The sequence below is a fragment of the Hirundo rustica genome, chromosome 22, assembly GCF_015227805.2.
Source record: "Hirundo rustica isolate bHirRus1 chromosome 22, bHirRus1.pri.v3, whole genome shotgun sequence".
NCBI classification, from domain to species: Eukaryota; Metazoa; Chordata; class Aves; order Passeriformes; family Hirundinidae; genus Hirundo; species Hirundo rustica.
The window spans coordinates 354,256-380,662 of NC_053471.1; the positions used below are offsets into that span (position 1 = coordinate 354,256).

General features: G+C 51.3%; 2 protein-coding genes across 2 annotated transcripts; both read right to left on the reverse strand.

Annotated features, from left to right (window-relative positions):
- Positions 1 to 903: 903 nt before the first annotated feature.
- DDOST (dolichyl-diphosphooligosaccharide--protein glycosyltransferase non-catalytic subunit) lies at positions 904 to 6,283 on the reverse strand. Its single transcript, XM_040084493.2, has 11 exons — positions 6,132 to 6,283; positions 4,846 to 4,956; positions 4,552 to 4,638; positions 4,197 to 4,300; positions 3,331 to 3,425; positions 2,935 to 3,028; positions 2,358 to 2,506; positions 1,971 to 2,118; positions 1,738 to 1,858; positions 1,491 to 1,597; positions 904 to 1,401 (listed from the first exon to the last, which is right to left on the reverse strand). Exons 1-11 carry the CDS (start codon positions 6,277 to 6,279, stop codon positions 1,252 to 1,254), a joined length of 1,314 nt encoding a protein of 437 aa, XP_039940427.1. The 5' UTR covers positions 6,280 to 6,283; the 3' UTR covers positions 904 to 1,251.
- Positions 6,284 to 6,522: 239 nt separating this feature from the next.
- On the reverse strand, positions 6,523 to 25,307 carry KIF17 (kinesin family member 17). Its single transcript, XM_040084854.1, is given in 19 exon segments — positions 6,523 to 6,645; positions 6,732 to 6,816; positions 7,083 to 7,324; positions 8,147 to 8,340; positions 8,343 to 8,374; positions 10,958 to 11,079; positions 11,205 to 11,293; positions 12,069 to 12,164; positions 12,167 to 12,215; positions 12,837 to 12,917; positions 13,480 to 13,496; positions 13,958 to 14,235; positions 14,237 to 14,393; positions 17,794 to 17,867; positions 18,654 to 18,772; positions 21,023 to 21,124; positions 21,487 to 21,625; positions 22,309 to 22,322; positions 25,104 to 25,307. Coding segments are annotated over 18 exon segments (2,007 nt in total). The 5' UTR covers positions 22,317 to 22,322; positions 25,104 to 25,307.
- Between the last annotated feature and the right edge of the window lie 1,100 nt (positions 25,308 to 26,407).

The window sequence follows — 26,407 nt, forward strand, 5'->3', positions numbered from 1 at the left end:
GGATCCGCTGTGCCCCTGGCGGTCCCTGTGGTCCCTAGGTGTCCCCTGGGTTCCTCTGTCCGCAGGGATCCCGGGTGTCAATGTGCTTCCGGGGGGTCCCTGTGCCCCTTGGAAGCCCCCTGTGTCTCTGGGTATCCCTTTGCCCCAAGGGGGAAGGGGGGTTACCCTGTGTGTCAGAGCCCCTGCGCCCTCGGGGGTTCCTGTGCCCTCAGGATCAGTTTGTCCCAGGGATCCCTCTGCTCTGTCCCTGGCGGTCCGTGTTGTCCTTGGGTGGCCCCCAGGGGGTCCTGTGCCCCGCCCTGGGTGTCCCTGTGTCCCAAGGATCCCCATGGGTCCCTGCACCCCACACGCTGCCCCCCAAGGCCCCATCACCTTTTTCATCATTTTATTCACTGGTACCTCTGACCTCCCACTGTCACTTCTCCACCTTCCATGCCAAAACAGCCCAGGTGCACCCCAAAAGCCACTCACTCCCTTTCACACCTCTGCCTCCCCAGTTTGCTCAGCATCACATCTTCCAGCTGTGGTTTTTTTTCCCCTAGATCTCTCAGTGTGCATCTGGGGTGATCCTCAGCCCTTGCTGTGCCTTTGGTGCGTGTCCCTCAACTCACCTCTTTGCCTTACGGGGCAGAGGCAGGGTTTGACATGCCCTGTCCTCCCTGTGCCTTTGGTGACACCCCAGACCCTTTGTTGTCCTTTTTGGGGTGTCCCAAGTCCCCCTGTGTGTGCCCCAGACTCCCCCTTTCCCCTTGCAGCACTCTCCAGCCTCAGTGTCATCCAGCTGTTCCCTCCCAGCCCACTCTGGGGAATGCCCAGAGCAGGCAAGGGTGAGGTGGGGACACAGCCCTCAGCTCTGGGAATGCATCTGAATGCCCTACGCCATGAATACACCTCACTCCTATCCAGGGTGAGAGGAATGAGACTTTATTTTGAACTGGGAGTTAATCTGCAGTCCAAATCATTCCAACCCAACTCCAATCCAAATCATTCCATCCGCTGAGCGAAGCAAACATCACGGTTCATCGGTAAACATCAGAAGCATCCTGATCCCAGGTTTGCAGATACTTTGGCAACAGATTCTCCCCCCAAAATTTAATTTTCATTCCAAATAACACCCCAGGTGTAAAAATAAAGAAGACCAAACACAGCCCCACAGCGCATCTGGCACCCACCAGTCCTCACGTGGACACACGGGAGGCTCCAAGCACTGTCCGGCCCTCCTGGCGCCAGGAAAAGGCTCCCACAGGGAGCTCAGTCAGATTTCTCCTTCTCCTTCATGTGCAGGAAGACAATGCTGAACATGAAGAGGCCGACCATCATGGAGAAGGCACCAGCATAGTAGGGATATGCCGAGGGGATGAACCGCTCGTACTGCGTGTGCTGGAGGGGACGCACAGACACCTGCAGGGGACAGAGCAGCTCTTGCAGCCCAGCAGCCTGGGGCAGCCTCTCCTCCCGGGAGAGAGTGGGATTCACTCCCCCACGATTACCTGTGTGGAAGAGTAGAGGTGGGTGTATCCCAGCCGGTTGTAATCCACTTTGAACTGGAACACGCCGTAGACGTCCGGCAGCTTGAACTGCACGCTGTATTTGCCACCTGGAGAGACAAGGGTGACACTGAGGGGACACGAGAAGCTGTGGAAGGTGAAAAGACCCCCCGTGCGGGCCCAGGGCAGCGATGGGGATCCCCTGTTCCTCTAGAGAGGAACCTCCTGCTCCTCCCTGACGGGGACCTACCGTTCCTCTTGAGGAAGGTGCGCACGAAGGGGTCAATGCGCACGAACTCCAGCTGGATGTCATCCCCATCGAAGGGCACCCACTTGCCATCAGCGAGCTTCTCGATCACGATGCTGTACTCCTGGGACAAATTAACCAGCAATGCCTGAAAATGAGCCTCGGCCCACTCCGAGCTGCAGCGCTCCCCGGTTCCTCTCCCGCGTGCCCCCGCCCCGGCAGGCCGGCAGCCTCACCACGAGGTCGGTGACGGTGTAGGCGCTGGGCGGTGCCAGCTCCCCGACGCGATGGTGGGACACGGCGCCCACGCGCAGAACCCCCTCCTCCTTGAACACCCAGCGGGACAGGGCCACGGCCAGCTCGTAGTTACCTGTCTGGGAGTACCTGTGGAACAAAGGAGGCTGAGACAGCCAAGAAAATAACCCATGGCCCAAACCCAACGCGAACTGAGCTATGATTGAAGGAAGGAGCTGCTTTCCAAAGCGCTTTATTCTGCAGCGGTAAAGGACGCGTCACCCCAACTCAATTCAAGCTTTCTGCTCTTTCCCAAAACATAAACATTTGTTGCCTGTTTCCCAGGACTTCTGTCCTCAAACATTCCTCAGCCAGGGAAGCCAACGCACCTCTTGGAGCCGGGAGTCGCTTTCTGCACGGCAGAATTGAAGAAGGCATCGCTGAAGAAGTCGAGGGAGCCGCTGAAGACGACGCGGGCGTTGTTGCGTGCCTGCAGCCCCGCGATCAGCAGCGTGTTCTTCCCCACCGCGTGCGGATACTGCGGAGAAACAAGGGAACAGAGCTTAGCCCGCTTGGGGGTGCACAAAGAAGAGTTTGCTGTGGGCTTGGACACTCTGGCTGTAGTAGCACCAGCTCTACAGCTGCAATTAAGGAGTAACCACGAAGCTCAGAAAAAGCAAGAAGAGGATTTTGGTACCACTCCAGCAGGGATGGAATGGGAGAGATGCTTTGATCTAGGCTGGCCTCTCCTCCAGAGCATGGAGGACACGTGTCCCTGCCACTGAACACCTCCCCACCAGCAGAAAGCAGAGAGGAAGGCAATATCGGGAAGCAGCCAACAGCTCAACCCTTTCAAAAGGGATCTCAATCAGGAGATCAAACACTCCAGGATTTTCCTGAGCAGCTGAAGTTAGAGGGACTAAATTTCAGAAGCACAGCTCAAAACAGAAAAGAAAGGGAGCATACCTGAGTGATGGGCTTGTCTGGGAAGAAGGAGTAGGAAGTGGAAGAGCCAGTCAGGATATCCAGCACCAGAGGATTGTCGGGATCAGCCACCATCCTTGCAGGGAAAGCCACAGTGAGCAACACGAACTCCCCCAAGGTCCCCACACCCAGAGGAATGTGTGGCCATCTGCTCAACCCCATGGACCTTCACACCCTTCTACCTGCTGAGAAACTAAATATTTCCACCACTGTTTTCTTAGGAACCATTCCTAAGTCAACAGCTCAGCTACTCTGGAGGATTTCTTTCTATTTTTTGTTTGAAATCAAGAGAGATTTGTTAAGCTCACATTAAGAGCCCCAGTGGCTGAGAACCCCAGGTTCAACTGCTCTTCTCCCACCTCAGCCCCTGCTGCTCACCCAACTCCTCGGAACAGGATGGGGTTCAGTGCTGCTTTCCCCACAATGGTTGGGGCCTTCAGCAGGTTCTCAGTGTCGGCCACGATGAGCGTGTGCTGGGGAAACAAGAGATGCATGTGAGGTGAGTCAGGCTCTAATGACCAACAACAGATTCTCAGTTAAAAGTCAACTTTATTTTTACAGACAATTACAACTGTTGGATGAATGTTGTAGTCCAATTAAAAAGTAGAACAACAGCATTTTTGTGTTTATGATCAAATTAGGTTAATACTGATTCTCAAGGAAATACAAACTGCCACTTGATAAAGAGAGCAACACCTACAGGGTTTTATTTCCCTGTATTTAGCAACCTTCATCCTCAAACCAGGACAACGTGCACGTATGTACTGCTTCAACAGCTGACCTTAAACAAAAGTTACCGGAGTATATTTAGTTCAGACATTAATACATGTTTTAATTTTAAAGTGCTGGATTACACCAGGCACACAAAATTACAGAAGTGTTTGTGGGCTTCTATACTGATCTGAAAATCTGGGCTGCAATTCTCCCTTCCCACATCTGAAGCGCTGCACTCGCTGTCTGACACGCTTCACCCCCAGGTGAAATTCCCCCCCAAGCTTCAGAGGGATCCAGAACCAGCATTAATCAGAGTCCCACTGCCTGCACACAGTGACCATGTGAAACCAGAGCCTGAAGGACCCTGACAGCAGCAGAACTGAATGCTGCAACATGGATTATTTCCCACTTTCCCGGGAGGAGGGTGGGAGAGAAGTGATAGAGGAATAATGGCAGCACAAGGACAGAGAACTCTGCTTTGCACCCATGTGCTCTTTAAAGCAGCCAGAAGGAGCAGGCAAAGCAATTACCTGGCCGGGGTCGGAGATGTCGTAGTTGTGGTGGTCAATGACCGCCGTCCTCTCCTCATCAAACTCGATCCCACACTCGCTGCCCAGCTCTCGCAGGGGGTCACCTGCAGAGACACGAGGGATCCTCTGTCACAAGACACAGGAACTCAAAAGTAAATTCAGCTAAGAGTTGCGTGTTCAACGCTCTGTGAGCCAAATCCCAGGGAACAACGTGACGTCCCCAGCTAAAGTCCCACCGAACATGTTACTGAAGGCACGAATCGCCCGTTTCCTCCCAGAGCAAATCCCGAGGTGCACAAGGAGCAGCTGGCTTTGCCGCAGTGAATTAATTCTCTGGAGGAATATCTGTACTCACCAATGTCTGAGCTGGCAGCAACCAGGACGCTGCCGCCACCATCGATGAATGCGGTGATGGTCTCCACATTGATGTTCCCACCAAAGTCTGAAAGCAAACACCAAGAATTCATGGCTAGAGCTCAGAAATAACCCCCTGGCAGAATTAAACCACAGCAAATCACCAATAAAGGCTGGGATGGAACTGCAGTTTGCTACTGAGTACATCCAAAGTGTAGGACTTCACTAAAATTCATAAGACAGCTGGAAATCCAAAAATGCCATCAAGGTCCAGAGTTTTCCCCTCTGCATTTACCTTCTATGGATGGGGAGAAGATGATGAGGTTGTCATACAGGAATTCCCCGTATTTTATCAGAGACAGGCCAGCGTCGTCTGCTGTCCGGAAGGTGAGATCGAAGCCCCTGTCTGCAGCCAGGAGACAAAAGTGGCAACTTCTGCACGCCATGAAACCACACACGGAGCAGCAAAACAACAGCAGGATCCAGAGGTTTATTTCCCCAGTGAAGGAGCATTTTGGAAAAACTGGCTTAGGGGCTTTTTAAGAGCAGCACCTGAGCATTCCCACATAAACCCAAGGAGTGGACCCCCTGAAGAGCCCTTATGTCAAAGAATGCCACACTGTCACCTGTCAAACAGGAACTGATGCTGCAGGGGACCTAAACACAGGCACAGCTGGGTAAACAACCCCCATCTCCCACCTCATTCTGACCAGAAGATCCCAAACAGCCTCCCCCCACCCTCCAGGGAACCCCAATCTCCTCCCTCGGACTGGCAGAGGGTTCCCAGTCTATTCCTTCTGTTTGGCATGGGAACATCCAACACCTCCCCCTACACCAGGGAAGCTCAATCTCCTCCCTTGGCTTAGGGTCTCCTTCTTCTCATTCAGACTGACCAGGGAACTCCAACAGCAACCCCTTTGCAATCTCCTCCTTCAGCCTGCCATGGGGACCCAAATCTTCTTCATGCTGACCAGGGGAACCCAAACAACCACCTCTTCCCAGCAACACCAATCTCCTTTTCTGCCTGATCAGGGGACCCCAATCTCCTCCCCCATTCTGACATGGGGAACCCAATCTCCTCCCTCATCCAGGCACAGAATCCCCAGACTGACCAGGAGACCTCAAACCCCCCATTCTCCCTCAGGGGTCCCCGATCTGCTCCCTCGCCCCGACAGGAGACACCAACCTCCTCCTCCACTCTGACACGGGAACCCCAAACACCCCCCGTTTTCCACCTGGAAACTCCAATTTCCTCCCTTTGCCCGGTGCAGGATCCCAAACCTCCTCTCTCATCCTGAACAGAGAACCCTAATTACCGCCCTCTCCCCTAGGGGACCCTCATGTCTCCCCCATCCTGGCGAAAGGAGTCCAAACACTCCCTCTTGCAGCAGGGGACCCCGGCTCCCCCCTCAGCCCAGCCAGAGGACTCTAATCTCCTCCCTCGGCCTGACCCGAAGACGCCAAACATTTCCTTTTCTCTCGGGTCACCTCAACCTCCTCCCCCATTCTGACCCTGCGTCCCCAACCCGCTACCCCCGCCCCATCCAAGCCTGCCCGGGTCCCGCCGGGCCCGCTCTGTACCCGCAAGGCTGCGGAAGAACATTGAGTGCGTGTCGCGCAGGTTCCCGTTCTCCAGCAGCACCAGCGTGCGGGGCCCGCCCTCAGCGCCCGCCGCCGGCGCCGCCAGCACCGCCAGCAGCCCGCACACAGCCACAGCGACCGCCGCCATCTTCGTCCCGCTCGCCGAACTACCTCAGAGGCGGGCAGCCTCCAGCCAATCAACGCCAAAGCCGACAGCCTCCAGCCAATCAGTGCCAGCGCCGAGGAGCCTCCAGCCAATCAGTGCCAGCGCCGAGGAGCCTCTAGCCAATCAGCGACAGACAGCTCCGCGACGCCGGGACGCAGCGCAAGCGCCGTCGAGCCCCATCGCAGCCGCTGTCGCGACTGAGCGCGGCCGGCGTCGTCCCCTCCCTCATGCGCGGCGTGAAAGACCCAGGTGAAAGATCGGGCTGGCTCGCCGGGATGGGAGGTAGTTCCTGCCGATGGTCTCGCTGTCGCTCCTGTGCAGCACCAGGCTGTAGTGGTCTTCTTCGGGCTGCAGGAGCCAAACGTTGTCAGCAGCACCAGCAATGAGGCAAAATTGGTAAAATGGGATCGAAATGGAGGCGAAATGGGCCACACCGCTGGCTCCCCGCTCTCATTCGGGGGGCTTTTCCGGCCGGGTTTGGGCTGTGGCGGGGCTGGAACCGCTGTGGGAAGAGATGGCATTAAAGATCGTTGTGTGTAGAACAATCACCACTCTCCTGACTGCATTCCCTGATCCTGACACTGCTCAGATTCGCGAGGGATCCACACCACGTGCCACCTTTGTTCAAACTTTCCAGACAAACTTCACGTGGAAGATGTTATGAACGCGTGCAGCCCAAGCGTGACGTGCCAAGCGTGGCAGAGCTGCACGCCTGCATCACCCTCCTGTCCCCACAACAACCTCCTGTCCCCTGGGCGCTGTGCCCTTACCTGCGGGCAGGGAGGTTTTCAATGACAGGCTCTGGAGCTTTCCAGCAGCTGCTGTCCTCATCCCAGACGGATTCACGCCTGATCCTCTCCGGGTTGCTGTAGTTGCAGTCGCACCAGAGAAGGGACTGCACCTAATCCAGCAGCTGCTGGCAGAGCATCAGGTCTCGCTCCTGGTGCCGGATGGTGCTCGGGTAATCTGTCTTTAACAGCTCAAACTCCAACTGCAGGTCTTTGATCTCCATCTCGACAGCCTGGAGCTGGACACAAAACATCAGGTTTATAAGGCAGAGAAACCAGTGGATACTCTGAGTACAGGAATTTGCCAGGCAGAGAAAGACACTCAGGAAAGCTTCAATATTTAGAAAGATTTCTAATTTAGGTACAAATCAGCATGAAATTTGTGTGGAGAAGTTATTCCATGTCTGTTTTAAATAAAGTTTTCTCATGTTTCTCCATAGGCATGATTTTTTAATGAACCTGAAGCTAATCTTACTGGTGTGGTCTTGGAACTCTTGGAAGTTCCTAACTTCAGTTAAAAAGGTGCAATATTTCTTTGATATCCTAAAGACCCAAATAAAGCAAGTCCTTCATGTGCAGGTCTAGGACTGTACACAAAAGTGTCAATTTTTTTTGCAAACCCTCTGATTCTGCCACAAAATACCAGAGCAAAACTGGTAGATGAAGATTTTAAATGATTTTAAATTTTAAATGTAAATTTTAAGATTTTAGATTTTAAATGCAAAATTTAAGAGCGTTACTTTCATGTTTCATTTCTTGCGTGCTCAGAACTGGCAGGAGCTGCAGCAGATCTGTAGGTCAGCAGAGGGAGTTGTATCCCCTCCCATCCCAGCACAACATCCTGGCAAGTGTCACACACGGAGCCTTTAAAACTGGTGGGGTTTGGGCTTCAAAAGCTTAATTCCCCACCTGAGAGCTGCTGCATCTGGGATTTCATAAAAGCTTACACAAACAGTGTGGTGTATGGAATACTGACACAGCCAGAGTCATTCTCTGAACCTACAGCCCTAAACCCTGTAACATAAAAAATGGGCATGTGGAGGAGGAAGGTGCTCCCTCACCTTTTCCTGCACCTCCAGCATCTTGCTCTTGGCTCCAACCTCCTCCTGGATGGAGTCGTAGACATTGAAGGGACCTTGCTCACTGCTGTCCTCGTTGGATTCCTGCAGTGCAGCCACCAGCTGCAGCCTCCGCTCGTCTGCGTATTTCTTCCGGCGTTTGTGCTTTTCCTTCAGGTCCTTGTTCCGAGCCTGTTCCCCCCGACCACCTGCTGCTCCAGCATCTGCAGCCTGGGGAACGGGAACGCTGAGCTCAGTGGTACCAAGAGCCAGCTTCAGCAGCGTGGAGGACGCGTGTGCTTCCATGGGTGACATTTGGGAAGACAAGAAAAATTGGGAATTATGATAAGATTTTCTGCCTTGAGTAACCATGGCAGATTCTGCTTGCTATTAACAATTTCTGTCATTAAAAAAAAAAAAAAAAAGGAAAAAAAAATCCCAGAATGGTTTGGGTTGGGAAGGACCTTAAAGCCATCTCATCCCACCCCCTGCCATGGGCAAGGACATCTTCCACTCTCCCAGGCTGCTCCAACACCATCCAACCTGCCCCAGGGGTCATGGGGCAGCCACAGCTTCTCTGGGCAAAATACTCCACAAAGGCAAAGCATGTGTTACTCCAAGCACCTCATTCAGCAAGGATGTCCAGAAATACATGTCTATGCTCACAAAATTGTCTTTAAACCCCTTATTTTGTGTAATTTATATTTAAATTCCTATTGAAATAAACATTGAATATATTATTATTTGGGTTTTTTTCAAAGATGCACCACAGGTGCCAAAATTACACAGAAAATTATTTTAAATGGTGGATGTGGGAGTGTTAGAGCTGAAAGCCACAGCGTGGCTTCTATTTTGGGGCAGTATCAGCCAGAGCTGATGGTTTGTGTGATCTCAGCATTGTTAGTGGAGCACTGGCACAGGCCTGTGTTTGAAATCATGCTCTGACGTGGAAGTAAAGCCATGCTCCAGAGCCACTTCTTTGTCTGCACACGATCTGGAGCAGAGCAGATAGCTCAGGTTGGCCAGCACGAGCTCGAATTGGCTGATAACCCCTTTACTGATAACAGCCTCTTAATTATCTCCAAACCCTCTGAAATGGCTCATTCTCCCCCAGAACTGACCTGCTGTTCTGCTGCACTGCTCCTGCCAGGCAACCTTCCCTTTCCTTTGCTTAATACACAGTTGGATCCAAGGATTCAATCCTTGCTCTGCTGAGCTGCCCCAATGTGTAAAGCTCGAGCAGGTGGCTTTGAAATCCCCACACCTGTGGAACCAAACCCTCCTGCCCAATCTGCACACAACCTGGATTTAACAATGTGGTTAGAAGGGCATTTCCCCTTGTCTGCCATAAAAGGAATTCATTCTTGCAATAGGACTAGTCCTGCAATAGGACCACTAACATTTGATATCAAATCCAAATTAAGGGTTTCTTCGGAGATGTCTCCATTAACAGAATTGCCCACAAATTACAGACACTGCTGTTCTGCATTTCATAGCAGCTCCTTTTGGAACCAGGAGAGACCCAACAGAGTGAGCACACACCACAGGAAAGCTGAAAGACTGGTTAAAACCCAGAGAAGGACTGGTCAAAACCCACAGAACTGTTCAGAATCAGACTCTGTCACAGCAGCTCTTGGGTTGAGCTTTTTGAATTGTAATATAATTCCACACAATCGAGGAAGTGAAAAATCAGCAGAATTTGCTGAAATTGTGTATTTCTGGAGCAGCCCAAGCCCCCATGCTGCTTCAGTATGTGGTAGTGTGCTCTGGCAGAAGGAATTCTCTCAGGACAGCTCTCACACAGAGAAAACCTTGAGCCAGGTTGGTTTTGAGATGGGCTGAGCATGAGTTTCGAGCCTGCATCCCTCATATCCCAGCCATATCCTCCAGGCCCTAACAGTGCCCCTGAAGTAGGATTATTGGGAAGTTTTGCTGTTAGTTCTGGATGATGTGCTGCAAACACTGTGAGATGCACAAGCTGGAGTCAGAAGTGGCCTCAGTGATGGGAAGAGTCCATGCACGAGCCACAGGACAGCTGCTGCCTTACCTGTAGGGACATGAGAGGGCTCCAAGTGCCCTTCAAGGACCTCTTTCACGAGGAAAAGGAAGCATCTCCATAACCTGTGTGGGCACTTAAGGCTCCCCTGCCTGCAGCTCCAGGCAGCATTTGTTACCAGGAACACACACTTTTTGGCATCCACGTTTGCTGACTTGAACATCTCAGTTTTTCTCTCATAATTCTGGCGCTTGGCCTCACTGAGCGCCACAGGGAACAGCTCTTCATCCACCCAAATGGGGCAAAGTTAGTCAGGGGGTAAAAACAGCCTGGAGGCGTGAAGGCTCCAGGCAGACCTTAGAGCTTCTTCCAATGCCTAAAGGGGCTCCAAGGAAGCTGGAGAGGGACTTTGGACAAAAGGCTGGAGTGCCAGGACAAGGAGGAATGGCTTTCCACTGCCAGAGGACAGGGTCAGATGGGATACTGGGATAAATCCTTCCCTGTGAGAGTGAGGAGGCCCTGGCACAGTTTGCCCAGAGAAGCTGTGGCTGCCCCTGGATCCCCAGAAGTGTCCAAGGCCAGGCTGGATGGGGCTTGGAGCAGCCTGGGACAGTGGAAGTTGTCCCTGCCCATGGCAGAGGGTGGAATGGGATGAGCTTTATGGTCCATCCCACCCAAATCAGTCCGTAACTTTCACTCACATGTGCCTGGTTTGGGGTTGCTGGAGCTCAGCAGCTGTGGTATCATGGCAGAAGGTACCTGGTGCTGCCTGTGGGTGCTGCCCAGGGACAGCTGGCACAAGAAGGGATGTCACTGACCTGGCAACCAGCTGCTGGTCTGCAGGCAGGCAAATCCCCAGGGCAGTGACAGCTCCTGCAGCTAAAGCACTGCCCCTGCTCACCCCACCACTGTCTGTGAGGGTCCCAAGTGCTGCTGGCTCCTGGGGACAAGAGGAAAACAAAGGCTGTAGCTCTTCAAAGACGCAGTCAGAGTCCTGGGAGATGAAGCACAATGTTACTCACTCAGGTTTGTTCATCCCAAGGGGAGAAGGAGCCTGGAGGGTACCTGAGCTGATGTTGGCTCTTCATGTGCTGCAGCAACAGCATCTTCCTATGAAGGTGTGTGGTCAGAGGTCCTTCCAGTCCGTGTGTCAGCTGAAAATAGGAAATCCCCACAATGTTGGTATGGAGCTGTGCAAAACCAGACATAAATCTGTGAAACCATCTCCCAAAGCCTTCACCCAAAGCTAGGAATGATGTGTCTGAAAGGAAAAGAGCTGTCATTCACCTACTTCTGCTGGTAAGTAAAAACCACGGAAGACTGAGAGGGTGTATCAGGTAAGGATTGTAGATTGTACAGGGCTGGGATAGCCTGGCTCCAAAAATAATCCATTTCAGAGCCTGGGGGTGCACATGAGGGGAGCGGAGGCGAGGCGAGACAAGCAATGGTGTGGATAATCCACCGGGAGAGCAAGTGCTGCAGCACATTTGCATACGGAGAAAGAGACTGCGGCAGGCAGCCCGGCCTTGGGAATGAGAACCCAGTGGGATGGGGACAGAGCAGCGACCTCTGCTCCAGAGACACACTGCCCTCAGTCAGGGGGAACTCTGCTACATGAGCAAAAAGCAGGCGTTTCAGTCAAAAATGAGCTTTTCATTGCCTCAAGGCTTATAGGGTTGGGTCAGGGTCAGGCTGGTCCCGGCAGGGAAAGAAGACAGGGAAATAGGGAAGAGGACAAAGCTGGGACAGTCTTAAATCTGATCCAGGAGAGGCAGAGTCCCTGCTCCCGCTGTGGATAAGGCTGGGTTGGGAGCACGGACTGTTGCTGCACTTGCTGCAGTGGCTGCCACAGATCTGAGTGCAAAACCAGCCTCTGCTCCGGAGGGAACCTGGGCTTGGCTGCACAGCCTCCACCCACCTCCTCCGCACCTGCTTCCTTCCTGAGGAGGTCCTGGAGGACAGACACCTTGAGATCAAAGTCATCCCTCAGGCAGCTGATGTCCTTCTCCAGGCGGGTGTGGGACCCTGCTGTGCGTGGCAGCTGGCCTGGAGCTGGGCCAGCCTCTCCTGGTACTCCTGCAAAGCACAGCAACAGCCCTGTGACTGTTCCCGAGGTCACATCCAGGTCCCTTCCAGCTCACACCTTATGCCCATCCCAATACAACTCCACCATCAGTATTCACTGACTTTTCCTGTGATTCAAGGTGACACAGTAGTGATTGCTGTTGATTAAAGTGACTGTTCAGCCCTAAAACCAGCTGCCTTTGGTGGTTGTGGTGCCCTGGAATGAACTTTCTAAAGAGCAAGGGGAGAGAATTGTTTCCCTCTGGCTCCTCGTTCTTCCTCCTGGCTCTGTACTCCTCCTTTTCCTCATCTCTGTACTGTTCCTAACACCTTTGACTACTGCTTTCCTCAACTCTATTCCTCCCTTTTCTGACAATTTCACATGCAGTTCCTCCAAAAATTCTTCCTGGGAATCCATTCCAATCCATCCCCAGAGCGGTGGGAACAAGAGGCGGGTTATAATAAGGCATGTGGCCTCCATAACACATGGTCTGTTCATAGGAGAAGTCCAAGGATTACAAAATATAGAAACAGAAAAAAGAGAAGTGTTCTGGAAAGGCTGTAATATTTGCAATGATTACAATGAAAAAAGTTTTAGTCAAAGCTACTCTGGGATTTCCCTTCCCAACTGACTTCTCTGATCAGTTGCTCCTCTGCTTCCAGATCCACCAGGGGCTTGAGGCAGGGAGCTGGATTTGCTCCCAGGTGAGCAGCCTAAGTGCTACGAAACAAAGTAGAAATAAAAATCACTCAGAGTCACTGGGTGGGATTGTCTGCAGAGTCCCTGGAAAGAGAACAAAGAAGCTGAGTGCCAGGAAAGAACATGTGTTCCAACATGCACAGCAACCCCTGTGCTCCTTCAAACTACGCTTGCTGCCAAAGCACCGCTGGCCCGGGGCTCCAGAGGTGTGGGGAGAGAGGGAGAGGTTCCAGCTTCAGGGAAATGTGGAAGTGAATGTAATTATATGGTATTTATAAATACAAGTATCTCTTTCAAAGAAAATCAGGAGACTTGTTTCCAGGGCTATGCTACAGATCTGGGAGATAAAAGACATTGCAAAGATGAAATATGCAAGGAAATTACCTTCTTTATTCACAGCTCTTTCTAAAAGGGGGCAGAAAGGGGGGAAAAGTCATCCTACAGCCTTATTCCCCTGCTGAAAATTGCTCTTTTTTAGGGACTAATTCTCCACAGGTGAGCATCTCCCTAAAGACTGTTCCTCCCTATTTGCTCCTACATCTCTTAGTCCTGCTCCAGAGGACAGAGCAAGTGTGCTGAGGCTGGGCTGAGTCCTCAAGCACTGCCATAAGGAGGGCAAAACTTCTCTTGTAGTGTCAAAAATTCACACTGTAGGAGAAGAGGGGCTGAATACTTACTTTGAAAAACATACATATATATATTTAATACAGAATTTTATGGTATTATTTCTTTTGCAGCTCATTTTTGTTCTTCCAGCTGAAACCTCTCTTCTGCAACTGACCAAATTCTATCCCACAATCACCAAAAATAACCAAGGATTTGAATTATGTCAGCCTTTTCTAACAGAATTTGTCCCTATTGAAAACACTGGGTTATTGAGATGGCCTTTGCCAGTGGAATAAGGTCAATTTGGCAGGAGTGAAAGAAAAGTCCGTAACCAGAATGGAGAACTCTTCCTCCAATAGGTAAGGGAAAAGTTGAGGTAAAATTTAGCTAACATTTTATGTATAAAACCCCCTTTTTTGACTTCTCTGCAGCCAGTAAAGGCTCCTACCTGACAAATCCCTCGTGCCCATCTGTTCAGCCAGAATGGCTTTCAGTTTCTTAATCTCCTCCTGGTGCTCCCTCAGCAGGGCATCCTTGGGGTCCTCCTTGGTGCAGGGCTTGTTCCTGATATTCCTGGCTCGATTTGCGTAGCGCAAGGTGCTGAGGCTTTCCTCCTAGCTGTCGTCAGCCCGAGACACGCATGCCACCATCAGGGTCCTGGTGTTCCCCCCCAGGGAGTCCTGGAGCAGCCTGGTCAGCTTGGAGTCCCTGCAGGGAATGTGTCTGGGCTGAGATGACATTGCCCAGGGCAGACAGGGAAAGATGGATTTTGGTGGCCTCTTTCAGCCATTCCCCTGTGGCACCAGTCCTTGACTGTCTCTCACTTCCTGCCAGATCCACCAAGGTGAGTTTGGCAGCCCTAAGGTGGCCCTGCCCTCGCTCATCTGCAGGGAAACAGTTCCCAGTTAGCCCTTAGAAGGAAGCGTCTCAACAATCAAGAACCAGGACTCTATCAGCACCACGTCCTGTTCCAGCCCTGTCCTTTGTCTGCTGTGGGCCCTGGCTCCCTGAATAAGTAAATATCTACTTAATCTGATTAACACTGCACATTTTAGTGCTTTCCTCAACAGGGTCCACAGCAAAAATTCATGCCTGTTCTTACCCTCCCAGTGAGCTCTGAACACACACACCCCTCCACATATTTCAACAGTATTTACAATTTTAGACAAAGCCTTCTACAAGTAACACAATCAGACCATGAGTTTATGCAACCTTTTTCCTCCTCAGTTTGTTTCATGAGAGGAAATTTAGGTCAGATATATAGAAATCCTTCCCTATGAGGGTGGGGAGACCCTGACCCAGAGAAGCTCTGGCTGCCTCATCCCTGGAAGTGTCCAAAGCCAGGTTGGACAGGGCTTGGAGCAACCTGGGATAGGGGCAGGTGACCCTGCCCATGGCCCAAACCCCCCAGATGAGGAGATGGATCCTGGTGAGCATCAAACCCAGTGAGCTGGTGCCATTCCCATCACTTTACGGCAGGAGCAGATTGAGCTGAGGCTGCCCAGCTGCCTGGACACTCACCTTACACGTGGAATACCTGCTTCCTGGCCTGCAGTTGAGGCTGGAATAGTGGGATGGCTCAGGGTCTCTGTGAGGAAGACAGAGTGCATCTGGCTCCTTTAGGAGCCCTGCCTTTTCACTGGCTCCTTACCTATCCCAGTCTCATACAGAGCAAAGAGTTGGACAAACATTCCTGAACTGCTGTCCAAAGCACTCCAACACTCTTGGATGTCCACATCCCAAATATTCCATAAGATTGCAAATTCAAGGGAAGAGCTCCTTTAGCACTCCAAGCAGAGAAAGCATCGAGATTTTAGCTGAATTTGTAGCTGCCCTTTTCAAGGCAGACTTCCACAAATCCTGGCCTTGAAAGGAGTCAGAGTTCTGCTTTACAGCTCTGGACAATACCTAAACATGAGCAATGAACAATCTGATGCATGAGGGAAAGCTGAAAGTTCACAGGTATTAAACATGATTTTAAAGAGTTAAGGTTTTAGCTAAGGGTTAGAAGCAATTTGTATTGATCAAGATGTAAGTTAGATTAGTAAATGGTAGGTTAATGATTATTAGATGCCCAAGCTAGAGCTAACTGTTATATTATGAGCTTGTTTATAGAAAAAGTGGAGCAATAACAGATTGAAACCACCAAGAACAATGGCCAGCACCTGGACTTCATATCAATCAATCAATCACAAAGCAGGAGACCTTGGATCATGCCAGAGGGTCACAGAGACCTGATGAAGACTCTCCTGACTTCATCCTTTGAGACCACTGACCCAATTCGAGACCACCGACCCAATTCAAGAGAAGAACTGCACACACATGAAGGACCGATAGCCTCATTTTAATACAGAGCGGGGATGGGAGGTGCTGGAGTTATGCATATGTATTGTAGGTAAGGTCTTGGAAAATAAATAGAGAGCAAAGAGCCTTGTTCGGGGCGGCCACGCCTTTCAGAGATTAATCCCAGTGAATAAACATCCCACTTTCTAACTTTAATTGGTTAGAGGGTCTTTGTCCGTGACTATATCGGTTTGCAATGACTCAGGTAAACACCAAAACCTCTAAAATTTGTTGTCCCAGGATATTCCTATTACAACAACACATTGGTAACTGTGGAGTTTAATGTTTGCTGGTGAGCAAACTTGTTTCTCTCCAGCTTGTTCTCGTGGGAGACGTGGGACAACAGGGTAAAAACACATGAGGCTGTAACAGAGCACCCTCTCCTTATCCTTTCTGAGTGCTGGGGTGAGCGGGCAGTCACAAAAAGGAGATTTTCTAACCCTTTCCCTTCTTCCTTTGACTCATGTAAATGCTGAGAGGCAATCAAAAAGCTGTTTTGGTTCCTGCCAGTCCTTTTACCCACCGAGGCTGTTTCCAGCTGAGAACTCATGGTTTAGTTCCTATGGTATGAGAAGGTCCCCAGACTCTTACTAAAATGTCTGGAGCAGCCTAAAGATCTTCCCTGTTTAATACCCTGTCAGCCCATTGGCCTGGGCTGATGGCAGCACACAACGTAAAGGAATAAAACATCTACTAATCTAAATAGGAATACTGTAAAATAAATAAGTATAAAAAAAAAATTAAAATTTTTAAAAGGTGTAAAAATCTAAGTAAAAATACTGATGGGAACTTGCATATTTCAAACATCTGCAGCCAAGATCTCAGTATTTTTCATAATTCCTAAATGTGTTACTTAAAAAAAAGGGTAACTTTATTCCATTTAAAAGATGAACTCTTTGTAAATTATTATTTAATACACCTGGAAAAGAAGTTTGAACTCTTTATGAAGCCCAAAGATGACAACAGAAATAGCAAATTCCTCAACTATTTCAGCCAATGTTCACCCCAGCAGAACCATCCAGTTTATGGGGATTGTCCAGAGCCCTCACCTTTCCCCTCAAATATTCCAGCTGGTTTTAACTGCCAAAACTGCAGGTTCCCCACCTGCCATCCCATTCCATGTCATGTTCTCAAAGCTTTAAATCAGAGAAATTCGGGATAGATTGAGGGCCCTGCAGCAATCTTGAGCACAGAAGAGGAGTGCAAATACTTCCTCCCTGTTGGGGTAAAGCTGGGATTTTACAGACCCACACAAGGCATCCAGTGTCTGCGCTAATTGAGAAATTCCCCAAAGCTCTCACTTAATGAGGTACGGTCATCAACATCTGGAGCCACAGTTTTGGAAGACATTTTGTAACTTTCCCCATGACTGAAACAGCTGAGGAAAACGAAGCCAAGCTGTTCTCAGCTGGGGTCAAAGACAAGGCAAAGGTTAACTCCTTTCTGCTCCCAGAAAAACTCTCTTGAGGTCCTCGTTCAGACCCAGAGAGGCAGCCCTTCCAGCTAAAGAAATGCCAGTAAGACACTCATGAAAGGAAAATTAGTCACTAAAACTTTATTAAAGGATTCTTTAATTCAATCTATAAGAATTATGCCCTATGATTAAACTCAACAAAGGAATTGTCAGGTGATATGACCTGAATGGTTTCATTTGGGAGGGACCCTAAGACCTATCTCATTCTACCCCCTGCCATGGGCAGGGACACCTTCCATTACCCCAGGGTGCTCCAAGCCCCATCCAACCTGGCCTTGGGCACTGCCAGGGATCCAGGGGCAGCCACAGCTGCTCTGGGCACCCTGTGCCAGGGTTCACCATCCTCACAGGGAAGAGGATTTTTCTCCTGGATCTACAGTCATGTGGGATCTAAGGGGAACTGTGGGATGATGAGTGAGCACACAGCTCCTGTGCCATGCTAGGCCCAGGGCAGGGCACCCAGGTACCCACCACAGGGCAGATTTCCATCCTGAGAGCGCGGATGGAGCGGGAGTGGGAGGAGCTCTTGTTCATGAGGGTGAAGGCTCTGTCCCTGCAGCTCTGTTCTTGTAGCTCTGTCCCTGCAGCTCTGTCCCTGCAGCCCGTGTCCCTGCAGCCCGTGTCCCTGCAGCTCTGTCCCTGCAGCCCGTGTCCCTGCAGCCCGTGTCCCTGCAGCCCGTGTCCCTGCAGTTCTGTCCCTGCAGCTCTGTCCCTGCTGCACTGTCCCTGCAGCTCTGTCCCTGCAGTTCTGTCCCTGCAGTTCTGTCCCTGCAGCCCGTGTCCCTGCAGCCCATGTCCCTGCAGCTCTGTCCCTGCAGCTCTGTCCCTGCAGCTCTGTCCCTGCAGCCCGTGTCCCTGCAGCTCTGTCCCTGCAGCTCTGTCCCTGCAGCTCTGTCCCTGCAGCCCGTGTCCCTGCAGCCCGTGTCCCTGCAGCTCTGTCCCTGCAGCCCGTGTCCCTGCAGCTCTGTCCCTGCAGCTCTGTCCCTGCAGCCCGTGTCCCTGCAGTTCTGTCCCTGCAGCTCTGTCCCTGCAGTTCTGTCCCTGCAGCTCTGTCCCTGCAGCTCTGTCCCTGCAGCCCGTGTCCCTGCAGCCCGTGTCCCTGCAGCTCTGTCCCTGCAGCCCGTGTCCCTGCAGTTCTGTCCCTGCAGCCCGTGTCCCTGCAGCCCGTGTCCCTGCAGCCCGTGTCCCTGCAGCACTGTCCCTGCAGCCTGTGTCCCTGCAGCTCTGTCCCTGCAGCTCTGTCCCTGCAGCTCTGTCCCTGCAGCCCGTGTCCCTGCAGCCCGTGTCCCTGCAGCCCTGTCCCTGCAGCTCTGTCCCTGCAGCCCGTGTCCCTGCAGCTCTGTCCCTGCAGCCCGTGTCCAGCAGCTGCTCACACTGGGCTGTGCTGTGCACGGCGTGCAGCGACAGCCCCTTCACGTACACCCCCTGCTCCGGGTGCTCCTTCAGCTGCCAGCAGGACAGTGCAAGCCAGGTCAGAACAGGAGGCACTGAAACCATGGAAAATTACACTGGGAATGGCCTGGAAGCTTGAGGGCTATGTGAAACTAAACTGAAGTATAAGAAAAACAGATCTGACTGCCACCAAAAACCTTGATTTCTTGAAGGAGGAATAAAACCACAGAAAAAGAGGGAACCACCTTCGTGGCTCAAAGTATTCAAGTTAAAAGTTGCTGATTGATTCAGACATCCCCCAGGCCATGAGGAACCCGGCTTCTATCCACCCTCCACCTTCTCTATTATTAAGCTGCATATTTTAAACAAGAATCAAAGCACATTTCACCTATTATGGCAAAGGCTCTAAGATCTCCTCAGTCATAGGAAGCTTTTTTTAATAACAAAGCACAGATACAGTATTCCCAGATATTGTTCCCAGTGCTTTGCTGAACTCCTTGCTCTGAGTGGGTGGATTGAGCTCACTGACAACATTCCCAAAGTACCACCCGTCACACACATGTGAACTGTCACCATTTTTCTCCAGATTAATTAATTTTAAATAATCAAAAATCCTATTTAGGACCCATTAAATACCCAACAGCATCTTCTCAGTAATTATCAACCACACAGATGAAGTTTCATACAGAATGTTAATAAGCAATGGAAATATCCAAACTTTTGAGTTACCCATCAAACCTACATAAAAAAATACAAAATAATCCAGAGATCCCTGCACTCCTACACCAGCCCCCTCCACACTGGGAATTTTAAATGAGCTGAATTAATTTTCCACAGCTCTGTTACAACCCCACATCTGCTAAGTTCATCACCAAAGCTATCTTTATCATGTCAGCTCGGATATCGAGTTATAGTTTTCATGATGGAGCAACAGAGACCACATTTGGCACCGTGACTTCCAAAGAGGAGGCTCAGATACTTCAGTGATGTTCACAAGAAATGATGTAAAATAGTGTTTGCTGTTAAAAAAAAAAATCCCACAAAACAGAGCAAAAGTGGCTGAAAACTTAACGGAGTGGGATCTATCCTCATTCCAAAGCCACGATGAATCCAGGTGCAGTCCCAGCCAGTGCCCTGTGATGGGTCTGTGCCACTGAGAACCCCAGGACTAGCCTGGCTCTGTCTGGGGCTGTTGCAGAGTCCCTGAGGAACGCCTGACCAAGGACATGGCTGTAGTCACTGAGCTGAAAGGCAAAGGAATGAACAAAAATAGGATCCTGGGGGCAATTGAGGCACTCAGAGGAATGCAGTGGGGCAGCCTGGGATTTGTTTCGGCAGGACACACTCCCGCAAGTACTCAGCGCAGGCAGCACCAAGGCAGAGTTACCCTGGAAACTGCTCTGCCCGGCTCCTGCCCTCCCAGCGCCAACGATGTCACCATGGAAACGCATGTCACCGCCGATGTGGAACAAAGGATGGGAAACTGCCGCAAGAAGTCCCTTCTCCCACTCTCCCTCTGCAGGAGACAGGCAAAGTACGCTTGGCACATGGAGCAGAGAGGGGTTTGCCTGCCTTAAAGCCAGAAACCTGTTAGAAATTCCTGCCCTGTAAGGCAGTTTGGGGCTGTTGCCACCCCAGAGTGTCACAAGGTGCTACTGCCTTGGCTACTGCCAGGGCAGTCCTACAGGGAACTAAATTGGGACAGGAGATTTCTTGCTCCCTCCAGAAATACATACAAAAGGATCTGCAAAGCCACCAAGAGGTAAATTTTATAAAGATCAGCCCCCGATTAGGGTTTTGGAAGAGTTTACCTTCCTGTGGTCCTGTCAACGTCACATGTACTCCCATGGGGAGTAATATCTGCTGTGTGTCCTCAAAACAGAGCAGCCTTTTTGGTTTAGGCAGATAAAGAGATCGTCCATGGCTCCACTAGATCAGATTAAACATTTATAAGGCCCAGAATCCTCTTGCTTTAGAGACAAGTATGAGATAAAGAGGATGAGGAAGAAATTGAACCATAAACACTTTATTCTGTCCTTGTCCAGTAAGGATTTCAAAGAGCTGCTGCTGAGCCACCAGTCACGGTCATGTGGGATACACTGGACATGTCTCCGACTGCATTCTGTTCCTAAACTTTCACTAAAATCCCACAAAAGTCCCTCTTAGCTTCCATATTCCTCATGTAACTTCATATTCTGGCATTCAAGCTTCTGACAGAGACCATTGTTGCCCTTCTGTAAGTCATGGTAACACCCCTCCGAGCTAATTAAAGCACTTAATTAAGACCCATTGAGCCTGCCTCACCTCCAGCTTCTGCTTGGTGTCAGCTCCTAGAAGGTCTCATATGTCCTCACTGTAGATCTCCAGGTAGGAGGCGCTCAGCGGGACCTTGGCATTTTCAGCACACTGCACAGCACACAGGATTTGGGGTGAGGCTGCACCCCACAGGCAGCCCGGGGAGCCCCTCCCACAGCTGGGTGCCCTCCACCCTGCAGCACCTCATCCAAGCTCCCCTGGCAGCTCATTCCAGGTGGAACCACTCAACACACTCACTGCAAGGGACTTTTGGTCCCTCCACACCCCAAGTCCACAATGTCATCTGGGATGAGGGTGCAGCTCACCTGACTGTGGACAGGCCTCAGCTTAAGGATGAGAAACAGTGCACCCCGAACCTGTCCTCATTCACACTTCACGCCATCAGCACTCATTTCTTGGGATAGGACACCAAAATGTTTTTAGCGAAAACTTATCCCCAGGATCTCTTTCACACCCAGCTGTATGCTCCCAAAGATGTGTTCAAATGGCCTGGGAATGATCCCTTTCTGTGAGGAAGGATCTGCAACTCCCTGCATGGGGAATGGCTTCCTACTGCCAGTCTGGCCATGGGCAAAGATGGTGCTGTTGTAATGAGACGTTAATTTTGAGGAACTAAGGATTTTTTAGGAAAGTTAAGATAATAAGTTGCTGAATTAGCTGAAGTAGATAGGTAATCTTTGTTCGCAGTTAACAGAAGCCGGATCTTAGATAAGCTACCCCGGATCTTGTAACTCATTTCTTGTCAGTTTATGTTTATGTAGTTGTGCTTGTAATGAAAAACAAAATGTGGTAAATAAGACATAAGATAGCTGCAGATTTCCTGCTTAAAGGACCCATTGAACACAGGAAACTGTAAGTTCTACCAAGGAATCATTTGTCACGAATGCATTGAAAAGGTAGAAAGGTCAGGACGAGGAAGACTCATCTTACTTCCTCATTTTAGGTGACCCCTCCCCAAAATAGACCCCCGACTCATTTTAAGAAACAAAGTACGCATGCTTAATAGCCTTTTTGCCAATTAGCATATGAAGCGAGGAATGGGAGGTGACAGGGGTATGAATATGCATTTGCATTTTGGATATTCAACACTTTTGTAAATAAAAGACTTTGTAATTACCTGTGAATTTCGCAGTGCGAATTAGGGAAATATCCCGCGTGCTGCCCGGCCGTAATAAACACACACTTTCTAACTTTAAACTGTTAGAGAGTTTTTGTCCGTCACAGTTGGGTATCGATACTAGATCAATACCCATATTTCTTTAATAAATCAGTAGCCTTCCATGACACCCTGGAAATGGGGGCAAACCAAAGAAAACAGCCATCATCTTTGCCTAACTGGAAATACATCGTCCAGATTCATTCCCACCCCCTAAAAGGTATTTTAAAGGAAGAGCTGGACGTAAACATCAAATGGCTGCTTAATCTTCACACGCCATCAGAGTATAGCAATTACAAAATTAGCATATAAATCAGTGTTTTTCTCTCAAAACAGGGAATCTTGAAGGGGTTGAAAAGCAGTTGACAACATCAACACTTAGAAAACCATAATATTTTTGCCACAAGGCACAAAAATCTTATGAGATTCAAAGAGACAACTAGAAAAATAGTTGGTTGTGGGGTGCCCAAGGGGATGGTCTCTAGCTTTGAATAATTTTTGGGCAATCTGCTCACTGCCACTTGTCCCTATTTCAGAGAAGTGTGGTAGGAAGAAAAAATAACAGGATTTCTTAAGGTTTAAATAAGAAAAAAAAAAAAAATCCTCTAATATCTACTCTTTCTAGTGCTGCTCATTCTCATGATCAGGAACTTCCATCTTAAAACCATTACGAGCCATTTAATCCATGTTACTTCTTCTAACAAAACTTTTTTGGGGTGGGAGGTTGGGGGGTTTTTTGTTGTTTGTTTGGGGTTTTTTGCTTAACAGGTTCGTTTCTGTTGGGGGTTAGGTTTGTTCCTTTCTTTTTCTTATAGAATTTTTTCCCGTAAGTTCCTAGGAGACTAAGTACTGATGCTTAGGGGTGCTTGACCAACACAAAGGAGGTGGCCATCGGGAGGGGAAAGATCACAGAGTTTTGGGGCAGAAAAAGGACAGGGCTGAGGCAGCTGGGGGTTCTTCTTGCTCTCGGCATCGGAGAGGATGGCCAGGCTGCTGCTTACTGCGAGAGGAATCCACTGTGCACACAAAGTCCGGTCCTGGGAAATCTACCATCATCTTCTCGTGTGCCCAGGAATTCTGAGCTCTTCTGCCTGCCTTGCTGGAGCTGGGCCAGCCCTGCCCGGCCATCACGGCTTCCCCAGCGCTGCTCTTTGTGCTACGCTGTAATCCCACAGCCCCCTGCCCTGCCGGGGACATCCCTCCTGCCCTGCCGGAACATCCCCCCTGCCCTGCCGGGACATCCCCCCTGCCCTGCCGGGATATTCCCCCTGCCCTGCCGGGACATTCCCCCTGCCCTGCCGGGACATTCCCCCTGCCTGCTAGGACATTCCCCCTGCCTGCTAGGACATCCCCCCTGCCCTGCCGGGATATTCCCCCTGCCCTGCCGGGACATCCCCCCTGCCCTGCCGGGACATCCCCCCTGCCCTGCCGGGATATTCCCCCTGCCCAGCCGGGACATCCCCCCTGCCCAGCCGGGACATCCCCTGCCCTGCCGGGACATTCCCCCTGCCCTGCCGGGACATCCCCTGCCCTGCCGGGACATCCCCCCTGCCCTGGGGGGACATCCCCTGCCCTGCCGGGACATCCCCTGCCCTGCCGGGACATCCCCCCTGCCCTGCCGGGACATCCCCCCTGCCCTGTCGGGACATCCCCTGCCCTGCCGGGACATTCCCCCTGCCCTGCCGGGACATCCCCTGCCCTGCCGGGACATCCCCTGCCCTGCCGGGACGTCTCTCCCTGCCTTGCCGGGGACATCCTGCCGTCCCAGCCACCAGCCCGGGAGTTTCCACTGCTCCAACTTGGTGCTCTCAGAGTCCCAAGAGATCAGACTGCCCCGGGCTTTGTGAAACAAAGCCCCTCGAGGTTCCTGGTTCTGTTTATTATTAATGCTGTAGTTGTTGTTATTTCTTTGCCTTGTTATACTTACTAGTAAAGAACTGTTATTCCTTTCCCCATAGCTCTGCCTGAAAAGCCTCTTTAATTTTCTAAATTATAATAACTCGTAGGGAGGGGATTTGAATCCCTCATTCCTAGAGAGAAGCCCTAACAGATACCTGTCTTTCAAACCGAGACAATTTCCCATCTCATCTGTTTTCTGTGCTGATTTGTTAACAAGGAAACAAAGGGATCCCCTATCCAGTCTAAGCCAGGCTGAGGTTCCCCATCTTCTCTAAAGTTTCCCACTTGACAGTAAAAATGTCCCTAAAATCATCAGTTTTACCAGAGAAGTTGTGGCTGCTCCTGGATCCCTGGAAGTGTCAAAGGCCAGGCTGGACAGGGCTTGGAGCAGCTTGGGACACTGGAAGGTGTCCCTGCCCATGGCAGGGGGTGGGATGGGATGAGTCTTAAGGTCCCTTCCCACCCAGACCCGTTTTGGATTCTATGGTGTAAACATCCACCTAAAACAATTAAATGTAACACTCTCCTCAGTGCCCTGCTGGCTGCTAACAAAGTTTTGTTTCTTCGATTTCCCAGCCTGTTGCCCAGACACTGTCTGCTCTCCTCTCCTCCCCAGGCTTGTAGCTAAACCTCTCAAAGCAGTGGACAGAGCTTTCTGCCCATAAATCATAGAATCCCAAATGGTTTGGGTTGGGAGGGACCTTAAAATTCATCTCGTTGCACCACCCTGCCATAGGAAGGGACACCTTCCAGTGTGGGGAAGGTCAAGTGGATCCTGCTTCACTCGTAAAACTCCTCCACCCCTGTCCCAAGCTATGTGTTCACAGAATATCCTCAGCTGGAAGGGACCCACAAGGATCAGAGTCCAACTCCTGGCCCTGCACAGACACCCCAACAATGCCACCCTGCACCTGAGAGCATTATCTAAATGCTCCTGGAGCACCTCCTTTCATTGTGCTGCCCAAAACTGCCCCCATGTCTGGCTGCGTGGGGTTGCCCTGGGTCCCCACTGACCTCCACGAGTGTGTAGGCGATCTCGCAGATGTGCTCGGGGCTGTGCTCCCCACCGAATGCCCCATTGAAGGAGATCTGTCTGGGGGCTCCACAGGGGCAGCGGGGTTCTGCAGGAGGCACCGGCCATGCGCCGTCCACGCTGACGATCACCCAACACCCCAGGGCCACCTCACACCCGCTCAGCGGCCGGCAGCGCACGGCCACCTTCACCACCTCCACTGCCCCTGCCAGCCACACACACCGGGGTCAGTCACACACACACCGGGGTCAGTCACACACACAGGGATCAGTCACACACACACACCGGGGTCAGTCACACACACACACACCGGGGTCAGTCACTCACACACACCGGGGTCAGTCACACACACACACACCGGGGTCAGTCACACACACACACCGGGGTCAGTCACACACACACACCGGGGTCAGTCACACACACACCGGGGTCAGTCACACACACCGAGGTCAGCCACACACACACACCGGGGTCAGTCACACACACACTGGGGTCAGTCACACACACACACAGGGATCAGTCACTCACACACACCGGGGTCAGTCACTCACACACACGGGGGTCAGTCACACACACACACACCGGGGTCAGTCACACACACACGGGGTCAGTCACACACACACACTGGGGTCAGCAACACACACTGGGGTCAGTGACACACACCGGGGTCAGTCACACACACACAGGGGTCAGTCACTCACACACACCGGGGTCAGTCACACACACACCGGGGTCAGTCACACACACCGAGGTCAGCCACACACACACACCGGGGTCAGTCACACACACACTGGGGTCAGTCACACACACACACAGGGATCAGTCACTCACACACACCGGGGTCAGTCACTCACACACACGGGGGTCAGTCACACACACACACACCGGGGTCAGTCACACACACACGGGGTCAGTCACACACACACACTGGGGTCAGCAACACACACTGGGGTCAGTGACACACACCGGGGTCAGTCACACACACACAGGGGTCAGTCACTCACACACACCGGGGTCAGTCACACACACACAGGGGTCAGTCACACACACACCGGGGTCAGTCACACACACACACCGGGGTCAGTCACACACACACACACAGGGGTCAGTCACTCACACACACCGGGGTCAGTCACACACACACCGGGGTCAGTCACACACACACAGGGGTCAGTCACTCACACACACCGGGGTCAGTCACACACACACACCGGGGTCAGTCACACACACACAGGGGTCAGTCACACACACACAGGGGTCAGTCACTCACACACACCGGGGTCAG

What these genes read in the sequence shown, in the direction of transcription:
- DDOST (XM_040084493.2), bottom strand. Translation starts at nt 6,279, where the DNA reads ATGGCGGCGGTCGCTGTGGCTGTGTGCGGGCTGCTGGCGGTGCTGGCG. An exon ending in ATCCTGTTCCGAGGAGTTGG is followed by an intron (nt 3,029 to 3,330) that starts GTGAGCAGCAGG and finishes TTTCCCTGCAAG; the next exon opens with GATGGTGGCTGATCCCGACA. An exon ending in ACCTCTACTCTTCCACACAG is followed by an intron (nt 1,402 to 1,490) that starts GTAATCGTGGGG and finishes TGTCCCCTGCAG; the next exon opens with GTGTCTGTGCGTCCCCTCCA.